The sequence below is a fragment of the Ictidomys tridecemlineatus genome, chromosome 2, assembly GCF_052094955.1.
Source record: "Ictidomys tridecemlineatus isolate mIctTri1 chromosome 2, mIctTri1.hap1, whole genome shotgun sequence".
Classification (NCBI taxonomy): domain Eukaryota; kingdom Metazoa; phylum Chordata; class Mammalia; order Rodentia; family Sciuridae; genus Ictidomys; species Ictidomys tridecemlineatus.
The window spans coordinates 14,599,084-14,612,528 of record NC_135478.1 but is presented as its reverse complement, the minus strand read 5'-3'; the positions used below and the strand labels follow the sequence as shown (position 1 = coordinate 14,612,528).

The 13,445-nt window shown below is 59.9% G+C and overlaps 2 protein-coding genes across 4 annotated transcripts; one reads left to right on the top strand and one right to left on the bottom strand.

Moving 5' to 3' along the window:
* Positions 1-501: 501 nt before the first annotated feature.
* Positions 502-5,128, top strand: Lrrc25 (leucine rich repeat containing 25). Its single transcript, XM_040290264.2, has 3 exons — positions 502-832; positions 1,295-2,142; positions 4,790-5,128. The coding sequence occupies exons 2-3, from the start codon at positions 1,304-1,306 to the stop codon at positions 4,926-4,928; spliced, it is 978 nt and encodes a 325-aa protein (XP_040146198.2). The 5' UTR covers positions 502-832; positions 1,295-1,303; the 3' UTR covers positions 4,929-5,128.
* Positions 5,129-7,341: 2,213 nt separating this feature from the next.
* Gdf15 (growth differentiation factor 15) lies at positions 7,342-13,445 on the bottom strand. 3 transcript variants are annotated; one of them, XM_078037860.1, is made up of 4 exons: positions 13,166-13,445; positions 11,414-12,036; positions 9,503-11,243; positions 7,342-8,221 (listed from the first exon to the last, which is right to left on the bottom strand). In XM_078037860.1, exons 3-4 carry the CDS (start codon positions 9,855-9,857, stop codon positions 7,581-7,583), a joined length of 996 nt encoding a protein of 331 aa, XP_077893986.1. In that variant the 5' UTR covers positions 9,858-11,243; positions 11,414-12,036; positions 13,166-13,445; the 3' UTR covers positions 7,342-7,580. The 3 variants fall into 3 exon arrangements, with proteins under 3 accessions (XP_077893986.1, XP_077893987.1, XP_040146199.2); XM_078037861.1 differs by lacking the exon at positions 13,166-13,445 and having other exon boundaries at positions 9,503-10,157; positions 10,414-11,243; positions 11,414-12,790; XM_040290265.2 differs by lacking the exon at positions 13,166-13,445 and having other exon boundaries at positions 11,414-12,790.

Below are 13,445 nucleotides of genomic sequence, written 5' to 3'. Positions count from 1 at the left end.
AACGCTGGCCCTGGGAATAAAGCCCCACGATTTAGCCTAGACTGCCTGCCCCTGCCCACACCACCAGCTCCTCCTGCCCTGGGATCTTTGTGCCTCAAATCTGCAATGTGCTCCTTTCTGTTAGTCACTTGAAGTCATTGTCCAAGCCTCAGAACCATGTCCCCTCCCACAGGAGCCCTCCTCTCAGCCCCTCCAACCCAGAGGCACCCTTGAACATAAGCTGGAGCTTGGAGAGCCAACTGGATTCTAGGAATCCTCGGCAAACTCCTACTCATGTGTTGAAGCCCGGATCCTGACCCCTCCTCCTCCAGGAAGCCTTCCAGGTCCTGTCCCTCCTTGTGGCTCCGCACTAACTCCATGGAGCAGATGTGTGTGTCCAGCTCTGTTCTCTCCCAAGGCGGGTGCCCTGGAGGCCCGGGTCCTGGCTGAGGTCCCTCATGCAGCCCGTCATGAGTCGTGTTTGTTGAGTGACTCGATGAAGCACAGGGGGAGTCACCTGAGCTGAGATCGGAGAGTCTGTTGACGAGGTGGCAGGCAATTGAGGTCCAGATGGGGGACGTGAGGTCACTGGGTTCCAGCAAGAGGGAAGTGGGACCCTGGGCCTCCCCTCCTCCCCTCCTGAGAGCCCGCGGCCCTGCCGAGGGCGGGTCTTCAGTCTTCCCCTCTGCGCTCCACCCGGCCACCAGTTCCTCTTCCCCAGAGTCGCTGGTGCGAGGCCTGAGGAGCACTTGCCACCACCCCCTCCAGGCGCTCGGCGCTGGCGTGAGCCTCTCGCGGGCACCGGAGGCTTCCTGCACGGCCGAGGCAAAGGCGCGGGGACCCGACCCGAAAGGTCAGACCAAGGCGCTTGGCTTCGGTCCTGGGCAAGGGCTGCGAGCCGAGCGGGGACCCTTTCCGCAGCCCCATCCCAGGATCCGAGTTCTGGGGGGGACCCTGAGCTGGGCCGGGGGAGGGGCTAGCCGTTCCCAGAGCAACCGCTCATTTGCATAGGGTCCCGTCTTGGCCAATGAGGGGGCCCAAAGAGGAAACCCGGCGAGGCCCGAAGGTCCGGGGGTGGAGGGGCTGACAGCGCAGGGTCTCCGCTCTGCCTTCCCAGCCCGCGAGGGACTGTGGTCGCGTCCCCATTCTGCAGAGGGGAAGACTGAGCCCCGGCGTCCCTAGCCAACCAAGAGGGCGACAGACCAGGGGCTGCATTCTACTATTTCAGCAGAGGCCGCGGCTGGTTTGAGACAGCAACAGAGGCGGGAGGGTGAGGGCCACCACAGGCCTTTGAATCGGGCCATTCTCCACCCAGGTTGCCTGAATGGAGGGCGCCCTGGCGTGGGTGCTGCCGGTGCGGTCGCTGCTGCTGCTGCTGCTGCTGCTGCTGCTGAACCCAGGAAATCAGGGATGGTCGTGCAGCCTGTTCTCAGGGCCAATGCCCGTGGACTGGACCAGGGAGTTTGAGGGCACCTGCCTGAATTTCAGTGGCCTGCTCCGGAGCGGATCCTCCAACCAGTCTCTCCCGAGCCTGCCCTCCAACCAGTCTCTCCGGGCCAGCCACCTGCAGATCCTGGACTTGTCCGCCAATGACCTGCGGGAGCTCCCACCACTCTTCTTTGCTCACCTCGACAAGCTGCAGCTCCTGGATGTGACAGGCAACCGGCTGAGCAGGGTGGACGGGGCGCTGGCCCTGCGCTGTGGCCTTGAGCTGAGGGCAGACTGCAGCTGTGCCATGCTGCCCTGGCACCAGGTCTGGCAGAGCAACTGCTCTGGACAGCAAGCTCCGCAGTGCCTGCTCAGGGCCACTGGGGCCTGGCAGAACCTCTCAGCCTTCCTGGAACCCAACTGTGCCCCTGGCCTGTCCCCAGTGACTATTGGGGCCATCGTGGCCGGTGGGGCCCTATTTCTTGGACTTGCTGTCGCTGGTCCACTGCTGGTCTGGAGACTCCGAGGGAGCCAAGTGGCCAGGAGCCTGGGCCCGGGCAAAGCCTGGGGTGCTCAGGATGGCTCCAGACCCAGCTCGGGCTCACAGCCACGGTACAGCAGCCGCAGCCTCGGCACCAAGCCCCCAGGGGCCACCCTGCACCGCATCTCCGTGCCTGACTATGAGAACATATTCCTGGACCAGCAAGGGGACAAGCACGAATGGGCTGGACATGGGTGAGTGACCCCCAGCCTCGCCTGCAGGGGTTCATGGTGATGTTCCTGACCCACAGAGCAGGATGCAAATCCCAGCTGTGCCAGACGGGCATGGGGACAGGCACCTGTAGTCCCAGCTACCCTGGGGACTGAGGCAGGAGGATCCTTATAGCCCAAGGGTTTGAGGCCAACCTGGGCAACATAGCAAGACCCTGTCGCAAAAAAACAAAAACCAGCCAGGCGTGGAGAGCAAGTGCCTGTCATCCCAGAGGCTCAGGAGGCTGAGGCAGGAGGATCTCGAGTTCAAAGCCAGCCTCAGCAAAAGTGAGGCTCTAAGCCACTCAGTGAGACCCTGTCTCTGAATAAAATACAAAATAGGGCTGAGATGTGGCTCAGTGGTCACATGCCCCTGAGTTTAATCCCTGGTACCAAAAAAAAAAAAAAAAAAAAAAAATCCTAGATCTTCTGCAGCCTGGGTGACCTCAGGCAAGTAGCTTTCCTTCTCTGGGCCTCAGTCTTCTAAACTGTAAGATGAGAAGGAGTTGGGGTAAGAATGACATAAGTCTTGTGTGTGGGATCAGCGTCCCTTCTATGACCTGCAAACCCAGTTTCTGACTTCGGAGGATGGGGAGAGGGGGTGAGTCTGAGGGACAGTGGGGGCTCTGTGGTAGTGGTGAGCAGCTTGGACTCAGGTCCTGGGTGACACAGACTTTCTCTGAAACTCCATTTCCGTCCCCATAAAATGGGGACAGCCCTCCCATCTCCTTTGACACACATAAGAAGCTAAACAGGTCGTCTGGGTTCCTCTCCCCGACAAAGCCCCAGCCTCTAGAAGATTTTACTGGGCTCCAATAGATGAATTCAACTTTCCTGGATTGGAAAGAGAGAGGTGGCGCACACCTATAATCCCAGGGGCTCAGGAGGCTGAGGCAGGAGGATCACAAGCTCAAGGCAGCCTCAGCAACTTAGTGGACTCTGACTCAAAATGAAAAATTTGAAAAGGACTGGGGATGTGGCTCAGTGGTTAAGCACCCCTGGGTTCAGTCCCAAGTACAACTACAACTAAAAGGGAGAGGGAAAGAGAGAGAGAAAAAGAGAGAGAGAGAGAAAGAAACAGGAGGGAATTTCAAGGGTTGAGGCCCCAAGGTGGGAAAGAACAGTCTCCATGGTCAACAGTTCCTGAGAGGGCAAGATGTGAGGCTCAGCTCAGCGTGGTGGTGCATGCCGGCCATCCCAGCTAGCCATTCACACTTTAGTAAGAGTTGCTTGGCCCACATAAGTGGCTGCAGAGGCTGGACAGAGCTGGGGGTCACAGTTGATCTTGTGCCTCTTCTGACTCACTACGTGACCTGGGCCGGTCATTCCTGGGCCTCCCAGGACCTCCATTTCTGCAACCAGAAAACTGGGTGAAAGTGACCTTCGCCTCTACCCAGGGTTATCGGAGGCCAGGTTGGTCCTGAAAGGACATGAGGGCCAGGCGAGTGTCCGAGTGTCCCCCACAGGGAGCCGTGGGAAGTCCATGGCTTCAAGTCCACTTCTGCTTTTGAACCATATTTGCAACTGCTTTGCATATTTTCTCCTTTCTCATCAACAGCCCTGAGTTCCCTTCCTGCCGGGCTGCCTGGAATCTCCCAGTTCCTCCCAGCTCTCTCTCTCTCTCTCTCTCTCTCTCTCTCTCTCTCTCTCTCTCTATATATATATATATATATATATATATACACACATATATGTTTGGGATTTTTTGGACACTGTTGACAATGGAACCCGGGGCCTTACATATGCTAGGCAAATGCTCTGCCACTGAGCCACACCCCCAGTCTTCTTTATTTTATTTTGAGACAAAGTCTTGCTAAGTTGCCCAGGCTGGCCTTGAACTCATGATCCTCCTACCTCAGCCTCCCAAGTAGCTGAAATGAGAGGTGTGTGCCGCTGCCCTGGCTCAAGGTAGCCTTTTATCAAGAGGAGGTGTTAGGATGTTCTGGACAGAGTTCTCCCCGGGGTCTCACTGTAACTGGATTCTAGGCAGCTTCTCGACTCCTTGACTCCTTCCATGGATGCCAAAACTCAGACTCAGAATTTTTGTTTTTTGAATATGTACCAGGGATTGAACCCAGAGCCACTTAACCACTGAGCCACATCCCAAGCCACCACCCCCCACCCTTTTTTTCCCCCCTAACTTTGAGACAGGATCTTGCTAAGTTGCTGAGGCCGGCCTTGAACTCAGGATCCTCCTGCCTCAGCCTCCCAAGCCACTGGGATGACAGCCTGCGCCACTGTGCCTGGTCAGAAATTGATTTTGAAGTGGGAGCCTCAGTCCCCTGTTGCTTCAGGGGACCTCGGCAAGACAGACATCCCATTTACAGGAGCCAACGCAGGCTCCAGCCGCCCTGCAGGGCTTCCGATTTTTTCAAGAGGAAACTGAAACCTACAATTTTGATGTGAAAAAGGGGAGCTACCTCGACTTTAGGGAAGGAAGAAATAAAACAACCACCTCCCCCCAAAACCCCCACCGCGGGTGCCGTCCGGGAGGCGAGGTTCGGAGGGTGAACCCCCGGGTCCCTGAGTCAGCGGCTCCTCCCTCCCCAACGCGACCTCAGTCGGGCACACGTGGTGCCTCCTCCCCTCCCCCCCATCCTCCCCCAGCTCACCGCCCTGTGTCTGTCCCCAGGGCTCAGGCTGCAGAGGAAGGCGACTTCTATGTAAACTTCGAGGGCGGACAAGGCGACTCGCATCCCGTCTACTGCAACCTGCTGTCCCTGCGCCGCGCCACGGGGGCCGGGGAGGCGCGCGCCACCCCCAGGCGCTGAGCCGGTGGCGGAGCCTTGGTCCTCCAGGCCCTGCTGCTGCGGCCCCGGGCACCGCCAGCTCGTCCGCTGGCCTCAGACTCCCCGTGTGACCAATGGGGACAGAGAAGGGCCATCCTGGAGAAGGGCCATCCTTTGACAACACCATGTCACCCCCCTCTCGATGTCGCGGAGGTGCTCAATAAATGCTTTGGGACACAGACGCTGCTGGCTCAGTCCCTGGGTTCCTGCTGGCGGGCATTTCCCAGGCTCCGTCTGAGACACCCAGGCTCTCCCACCCCCAGCCCTGCCCTGTGCCCTGCCCTCGCCCCCTTCCCAGGCGTCCAGGCTGGGCCCTGACCCTGAAGTGGCACCTCCCTCCCCCTTTCTTCCCAGAAAAGTCTTCACTGGGCGTCTCCAGAAATCTTCACCATGGCTGATTTGGGGACTGTCAGCAAAAAAGTTTCTGCAAAAGAGTTCAACATAGAGAAACTTCCTGTTTTACTTGGCCACTGGCCGGGAAGATGCCAGCACTCCAGGTGTGGACACCCCTTACTCGTTTTCACAGACGTATCCAGTGTAGTACTTTGTAGAAATGTGCAAACAAGGCCTCTGGCCCTGAGCTGGGCTTCACAGACATGTCTACATTTTTAAGATAAGTTACAAAGGGGCTCCATGGTCACAGCTGGCAGGGGGAGGGAAGAAAGGGGAGAAGAAGCTCTCCCTTCTCAGGTGTTGTCTTTGAAGAGTTAACTTGCCCAGAACAGTGACAGAAAAAGCTGTGAACTTCTGTGAACTTCTGCAGACTGTGAACCTCTGGGCCCCTCCCCTTACATGCTGGGTACAAAACCCTGAAACTCCCTGAACTCGGGGTTTAGGGGATTGATTGATTACAGCAAAAGCTGTGCCCTCTGAACCTGGCTGCAGCCAAATACAACTGTTTCCTGCTGTCCTCGGTGCCCTGCCTGTCTGTCCCTACAACAACCCCACGGGAGGAACACTGGCTCCAAAAGCTTCTTTCTTTTTTTTTTTTTTGCTGTCATCCCAGTGGCGGACCCAGGCACACTTTACCACTGAGCCACGTCCCCAGCCCCTTTTCTTTCTTCTTTTGAGACAGCGTCTTGCTGAGTTGCTTGGAGCTTCACTAAGTTGCTGAGGCTGACTTTGAACTTGTGATGCTCCTGCCCCAGCCTCCTGCGTCACTGGGATTACAAGGCATGTGCCCAGCTCCCAGTCCTTTCATTTTTTTTTTTTTAAAGAGAGAGTGAGAGAGGAGAGAGAGAGAGAGAATTTTTAATATTTATTTTATTTTTTTAGTTCTCGGCGGACACAACATCTTTGTTGGTATGTGGTGCTGAGGATCGAACCCGGGCCGCACGCATGCCAGGCGAGCGCGCTACCGCTTGAGCCACATCCCCAGCCCCTGCCTGACCCTCTTAACCCACTTTCCTTCCCTCACTAGTGAACTACCGGGGTTCAATCTCCACACATTTCCTCTACAGTGCCCACTTTCTTAGGATTTTTGGTGTGGTGCTGGGATGGCACCCAGGGCCTTGCTTAGGCCAGGGGATTCCCTCCAGACTCCCGCGTCTCCCCCACTCCATCAGATCATCAACAATGGCTCTTGTCTGTGTGGTTACTGCTGCATGCTCAGTGCCCAGCCAGAACCTGGCACAAAGCTGGCACTCACAAAATATATGCAGGGACACCTACTGTCATTCAGGTTGGCTTCCATGACAGTGGCATTCCCAGGGACACAGCTCATTGTTGGAGATCCTCTATCCCTCCAGAGCCCCCTGCAGCATTCCCCTCCAAGGCCCAGAGGGGGACAGGCTGGTAGGTGGGGTGCTGCCTTCAGCACACCTCAGCAACGCCAAGAAGATGCTTATGGAACCTTCTTCATTCTTCAGTGGGAAAATTATGTAACCTGTGCATGAAAGTGTTCTTCACCACTTATTTATTTCTCCCTGCTCTTTTTATATGAAAGAGCAGAGGTATCATTAACATGGAAGGAAATGCCACAAACAGGAGGGGTGGTGGGTCTCTTCACGGAGGGGCGGGGGTATAAAATGATGAACTCGACTGCAGATGGGCCTGGCTCTGGGCGGCCTGTGCTTGGAAAGGTGACCACTCTGGGACAGAGACAGAGAGCCACTTCTGTCCCCCAGAGAAGAGTACTGAGAGATGAAGAAAGACAGAGGCAGACTGAGACCCCAAAGGGTCCCAGAAACAGAAGAAAATATAGAGACAGAATCCCCAGAGCAGTCAGGGAGACCTCCCGGGCCGTGAACGCCTCTGGTGGCTGCTGTTTGAAGGACATCCTGCCACCTACGCTCCAAACCCTTCCACTCCCCCTTCCCAGCTCCCCTGGGGAAACCGAGGCCAGGAGCTGGGAATCTTTCCCAGGTCCCCCAGCCCCATCCTGGACAAGAATCAGTTCAGACAGCTCCATTTTTATTACATATCCAGAGTTTTAAATAAATACACCTTCCACCGGGCGTCTCCCAGGCCGAGACCCCAATAAGTTAATAATAAATACAGTCATAAATACAGCGGGAGGGCGGAGGGGGCAGCGGGAGTGGGTTGACGGTCAAGACCTGCGGGCCCCCTCCACAGGCGGGACCACTGAGGCCACTTCCATTGCGCAGGCGCCGGACTAAGTGGGGCCGGGGCTGCTCATGCGCAGTGGCAGGCTTTGGCCTGGAGGTCGTCGTAGGTCCTGAGCGAGACGCCGCGGTCGGTCTTGTGCATGAGGACGACGAGGTCGTAGCTGGAGGGCACACAGCACGGGGCGGGCACCGCGTCAGGCCTCAGGCCGTGCAGACGCGCTTTGATCTGCGCATGCGTGTTGGCCGCCTGGTAGTGGCTGGGGCACTCGCCGACGCACACGCTCACGTGCAGCTCGCGCGGCGACAGCACCCAATCAGTCCAGCCCAAGTCCTCCAGCGTCGCTCGGACTGTGTGCAGGCGACAGCAACGCCCGGGCCCGAGCGGGCAGCCGTCCGAGTGGCGTGCACGCGCGCTGCGGGGCCCCCTGGCGGCTCGTGCCCGCAAGTGCAGTTCCAGCTGAGGCCCGGCCGAGGGCGACAGTGCCAGTGGCAGGTCCGCAGGCGGCGACAGACGCAAATGTAGCGAGGGTGCCCGGGATCCTCTGAGGCTGAGCTGATGCTTCAGCGGCCGCGTCACGTCCCACGACTTCGACTGTGTCGGGGACAGCCGGAGCAGGGCCCGGTGCACGCGGTAGGCCTCCGGGAGACCCTCTGTCAGCGAGGCCCGGGAGAGGCGCAGGTGCACGTGGCCGTCGGAGCCGAGTCGCACTGGGGAAAAAAGAGATCAGAGAGTTGGTCACTCACCCTACTGTGCGCGAGGAATAGGGGTTACCGTGCTGCCAACACACCAAGCAGGACCCCACCACGGGGCCTTGGCACAGCTTCTTCCCGGGAATCTCAGCGTGGCTGTGCCCCATCCCTTTAGGCCGCCTAAATAACAACCATCTTGTTTTATTTCGTGGTAAGTACCTCATCTTCCCTAGAATCTCAGTCCCTCTTGGCTTGGTTGCCACCGTGCCGGGCACACAGTGTACACAGTAAATATCTGAAGGAATGAATGTGTATCCAATAATCGGGGAATCTGAGATTCAAATCTTGGCCTGCTTCCTTCTCATTAAAGAAGAAGAAAAAATCATTTATTTATTTATTGGGGTTGGATGTTACTGTGTCGCCCAGGCTAGCCTTGACCTCCTGGGCTCCAGTGATCCTCTTGCCTCAGCCTCCCAAGGAGCTAGGACTACAGGCACAGACCACTGAGCTAAGCTCAAAAATACCTCACAGGAGGTCTGACCTGATTCTACAAACTTGCGTAGACCAAGGAGTGAGGAGCACCAAGCCCCCCATTATTCCAGATGACTTGGTCCCCAAAACACAGTCCCCCAGGGTAGTGCAAGTGTGGAGGGTCTGCGGAGACCCGTCTGAAAGCCTGCAACCCAGCTCTAGGCTCAGCGAGGGCTAGAGATTTACCAGGAGTCACACAGCAGGGCAAGGATTGGGGGCCTGTGAGGAAGTGCCCTTCTCTGCCAGACCCCTGCTTCCACCCCTCCTGGGTCCCAGCGGCGCCCCCTGGAGCCTCTGTGGAGGGTGCGCAGAGGGAGAACCTCCCTCCCCTGTTGGGGCGCCTGCCCTGCGACTCCAACATCTTGCTGAGGGATTGCGTCAGATTCCCATCCGGCTCCTGCAGGTTCTGCTCGTCGCTGGCCGCCCCGCTGCTCCCTCATCCCTCCTCCTGGACCTCTGGGCAGGGACAGGGACCAGCCTCGCCACCGGGTCCCCGAGGTACCCAGGCCCTGTGCGCACTCGGGGGACATGGCATCGCTGAGCCTGGCTTTGCACATCTGCAGCCCCTGACTGAGGTCCCACCCCGGGGGAGCCTGGCCCTGGCCCGTTGCAAACAGGTGGCGGCCACCTTCCCCATCGGACTCCGGAGGGGACAGAGAGTTCCCACCCACCCATTTCAGAGGCGGGAAAACTGGCGCCTCGAGGCGGGGACTGGGCCGGTGGGACAGTCAAACACGGGGGAGCCCCGGGGTCGCCAGGGCCACTCACCTTCGGGGCTGAGGATTCGCACGGCGGGGGCGGGGGCGGGGCCGGGCGCGGCGTCGCGCGAGCTCTGCTGTCCCCAGAGCCTGGCCCGCAGGTCCTCGTAGCGCATCCTCAACTCCCGGGACCAGGGATCGGGCTCGGCCTCGGGGTGGGTGTCCGATGGCCCCGGGAGGCCGGGTCGGCGCTGCTCGGCCGGGGACACCGCGTCGCCCGACGGCGGCCACGAGATCACCAGGAGCAGCAGCAGCAGCAGCAGCATCTGCGGTCGGGGCGGAGGCGCGGGTCCCCGCCGGGGCCGCCGGGGCCGCGCTGTCGGGGCTGTCGCTGAGGCTCGGGCTCGGGCTCCGGGCTGGGGCATGGCCGGCTGCTTGCTGCGCTCCGAGACTTGACAGCGACGTTGAACAGCGGCCTTTATAGTCCCGGACTTTGTCCGCCCCGCCTGCCGCCCCGCCTGCCCCTGTGCGCCCCCGGGAGGTGCTGGGGGACGGAGTCTCGGGACAAGCCCGGGCTCCTCCCCGAGCAGGGACAGGATCCCAGCCGCGGGGCTGTGGGAACATGATTTTGTGCAAAGACCAGGCCTGTGGGAAATTGCAGGCAGGAGCCAAGAGGTGGCCTTCCCCCAGGGGGACACCCGCGCCCCTCTCCGTGGGATCAAAGGCTGAAGAGGGTGAAAAACAAAGGAAGCCGAGGAGCAAGGTCAAAGCTGGGAAGGGCAAGTTCAGGCTTCACTGTCCCCACCAGAAAAAAACGGCCTTTCTCTGAAGAGGTGGCCAGATGAAGTGTCAAGGACAGCATTAGGGACCTAGTCAGTGCTCAATAAACTGCTATTGCCGTGACTCAGCCTCCCGGAGAACTCCTACGCCCTCTTCAAAACCCTGTTCCAGAAACCCCTCCTCCAGGGAGCTGCCTCTGACCTGCCCTGGACCGCTCAGCGGTGCTGATCCGCCTGTCCCCTCCTCCCCTGTCCCTAGCGCTGTCTCCTTTGGGGACAGGAGTGCATCTTCTCTCCAGTGCTGCAGTCTCCTGGTTGGTCCCAAAACAGAGGCAGCAGGAAACTGGAGTCCTAAGGTGTGAGGGTGGGGGCTGGTGTCCGTCAGGCCCAGTCACCGGTGGGTCGTGGAGAGTTGAGGTGCCCAGGAGCGCCCTGCCCCCTGCTCAGGACTCCTGGCCCCGACAGCGCCCCCTGTGGCTGCTTCCAGCTTCCCGGGCACAGAAAGGCTGGGCCGTGCCCGAGGGTACCCACTGCACACCTCTCCCTGCGTGTGCCCAGACAAGCCTCCAGCCCCACCCTGGAGGTCGAAGCCTCTGTCCCACGGGGTCACCACTATGCTGTGGTGGGGGAGAGGTCCCCCGTGAGACACTCTGGGCATATGATAGGTGCTCAGGAAACGTGCCTCTCAGTTCCATCCTGACTGCTTGGTTGGGAGGAGGAGCCTCTGGCCTGGCCCCTCACCCACGGAGTACATACAGTAGGCGCTCAATGAAGGGTGCCACATGGACGAGGCTGAAAGCTGGCAGGCTACGAGGTCACTCCCCCACACGTGGCCCGTCAGGAGAGATGAGTAATCCTGATGCGTGTGGCCTTGAGCAGGTCAGGAGGGTCACCGAGACCCAGGCTTGTTCTGGGGCGGCATTGGGGCCAAGGGACACTGCCCGAGTCGGCAGCTTTTCAAGTTCAATAGCGGAGATGGCACGGCCGCGGTCATGGACTCCCAGCTGGGCCGCGTCCAGACACCCTCTTGTTCTACAGGGAGATGCAGGGGATCAAGAGGTGCATAATAAGTGCTCAATAACCGGGCCTTACTACAGCTACTCAGCCGCTCGGGAGAACTCCTGCTCCTTCTTCAAAACCCTGATCCAACCCCCTCCTGCAGGGAGCAGCCCCCCCCACTGTGCCCGCTGAGCAGTGCTCACCCTCGGCCAGGGCTGCCCGTCCCTGGCTCCTGCTCCCGGTACTGGGGACCCTTGAGAGCAGGAACGCACGCCTATAATCCCAGCAGCTCCAGAGGCTGAGGCAGGAGGATCCTGAGTTCAAAGCCAGCCTCAGCCACAGCAAGGTGTTAAGCAACACAGTGAGACCCTGTCTCTAAATAAAATGCAAAATAGGGCTGGGATGTGGCTCAGTGGCTGAGGGCCCCTGAGTTCCATCCCCAGAAATCCCCCCTTCTAAAAATGATGAGTTACATAAAACCAAAAGGATCAGTCTGAGGTGTTCAATGACATTTTTATAAATGGTGTCTCCATGAGACTTCTCAGGGATGAAGTTCCAGAACATTCTTCCTGGCCCCAGGGAACACCTCCCTAACATCACCCTCCCGACCTCTAGATAACATGGATGCGTTGCCTGTTTCCCACCGTGACCTGAACAGAAGCAGCCGCAATCTCCTCTCCCGCCTGGGGCCCCTCACTCAGCCCATGTTCATGAGCGATGGCGTTTTTGGGTCTCTCTGTTTGGGTTCATCCTTTTCCCTTGTTATGTAATATTCCACGGCACATGCCCAGAGTGGAGCTGCCAGGTCGGGAATGGGCATCTGTCACTTTAAGAGCGGGGTTAGTAAATAGCTGGCTTCATTCATGGAATTTCCCCCAGGGGCACAAAAGCCAGGAGTCCCCTGGAGAAGGGCCACCTGTCAGGTTTCCGCCCCACCAAGCTCCAGAGCGGGGTGGCTGGGCCGACTCCCCAGATTCTGTAAACGATGACCTCACTCGTGGCCATTCCCGTGGCTGAGCTGCACGGGGCGCGGGCAGCCCGCCAGGGGTGACCTCAGCCCTGGGGACCCTGACTGTCCCGGGGGGGCAGGAGGTGGAGGTCAACTGCGGGGCCGGGTCAGGTGGCTCCTCTGCCTGGTGGCCCCCGGCCCACGCAGGCTCTCGGTCACGGTCCCCGTGTCGCCTCGTTGCCAGGGAAACCGCCAGCCTCCCGCTGAACGGGACTGTTTCCAAAGTCCAGCGAGTCCCAGGGGGACAGGGTGGACGGCTGTCCTGTCACTCGCTGCGACCTCCCTGGGGGTCGGCGTGTGCCTGGGTCCTGAGGAGTCCCCACCCCTGGCTCTGGGGGGCACCTGGCTCAGTCCCTGCGTTGCCGGGCAGATCGGGGGCCATTTCCAAGGACCCCCAAGCCCGTGGCCTCCCCCAGAGAGGGACAGCTCTGAGCTCGCAGGCCCTCCGCCAGCCGCCGTCCAACACCAGGAGCCATTGTCACCTGTCCTGGGCCGTGTGCTTAGCCGCATCTGGAGCCAGTCAGGCTCAGGCAGGTGGCGGGACAGAAGGGCCCTGCCGCCACCCGCCCCTCTCACGCCCCAGCCCCACGGCCCTCCCGCCCCTCCTGTCCCCTCCTGCCCCCTCCTGTCCCCTCCTGTCCCCTCCCGTCCCTCCTGCCCCCTCCTGTCCCCTCCTGTCCCCTCCTGCCCCTCCCGCCCCTCCTGCCCCCTCCTGTCCCCTCCCGCCCCTCCTGCCCCCTCCTGTCCCCTCCTGTCCCCTCCCGCCCCTCCTGCCCCCTCCTGCCCCCTCCTGTCCCCTCTCATCCCCTCCCGCCCCTCCTGTCCCCTCCTGTCCCCTCTCGCCCCCTCCTGTCCCCTCCTGTCCCCTCCCGTCCCCTCCTGTCCCCCCCAGCTCCTCCAGGCTGACAGTTCCTCCTGCCATCTGCCTCTGCCCCCCCACGCTCACCAGGGCCTTCTCAGTGACCTTGACGTCCACTCCACGGGTGAGACACTAGGACCAAGGTCCCAGGCTGGGAGGCAGCGGGGCTGGGTGGAACCCCAGGTTCAGGGCCCCGCTCTGCAGCTGTGTGATGGGAGCAGGCGCTGGGCCTTTCTGTGCCAGCTTCGTCAACATTCTGAGCTGTCCCAGGTCACCCCTCAGGACCAAGGGCTCCTTCTGCTCGCTCACAGGTGCTCTGAAGGGACATGTTCGTTTGTTCAGAGGATCGAGCCACAAGTCTTCCTTA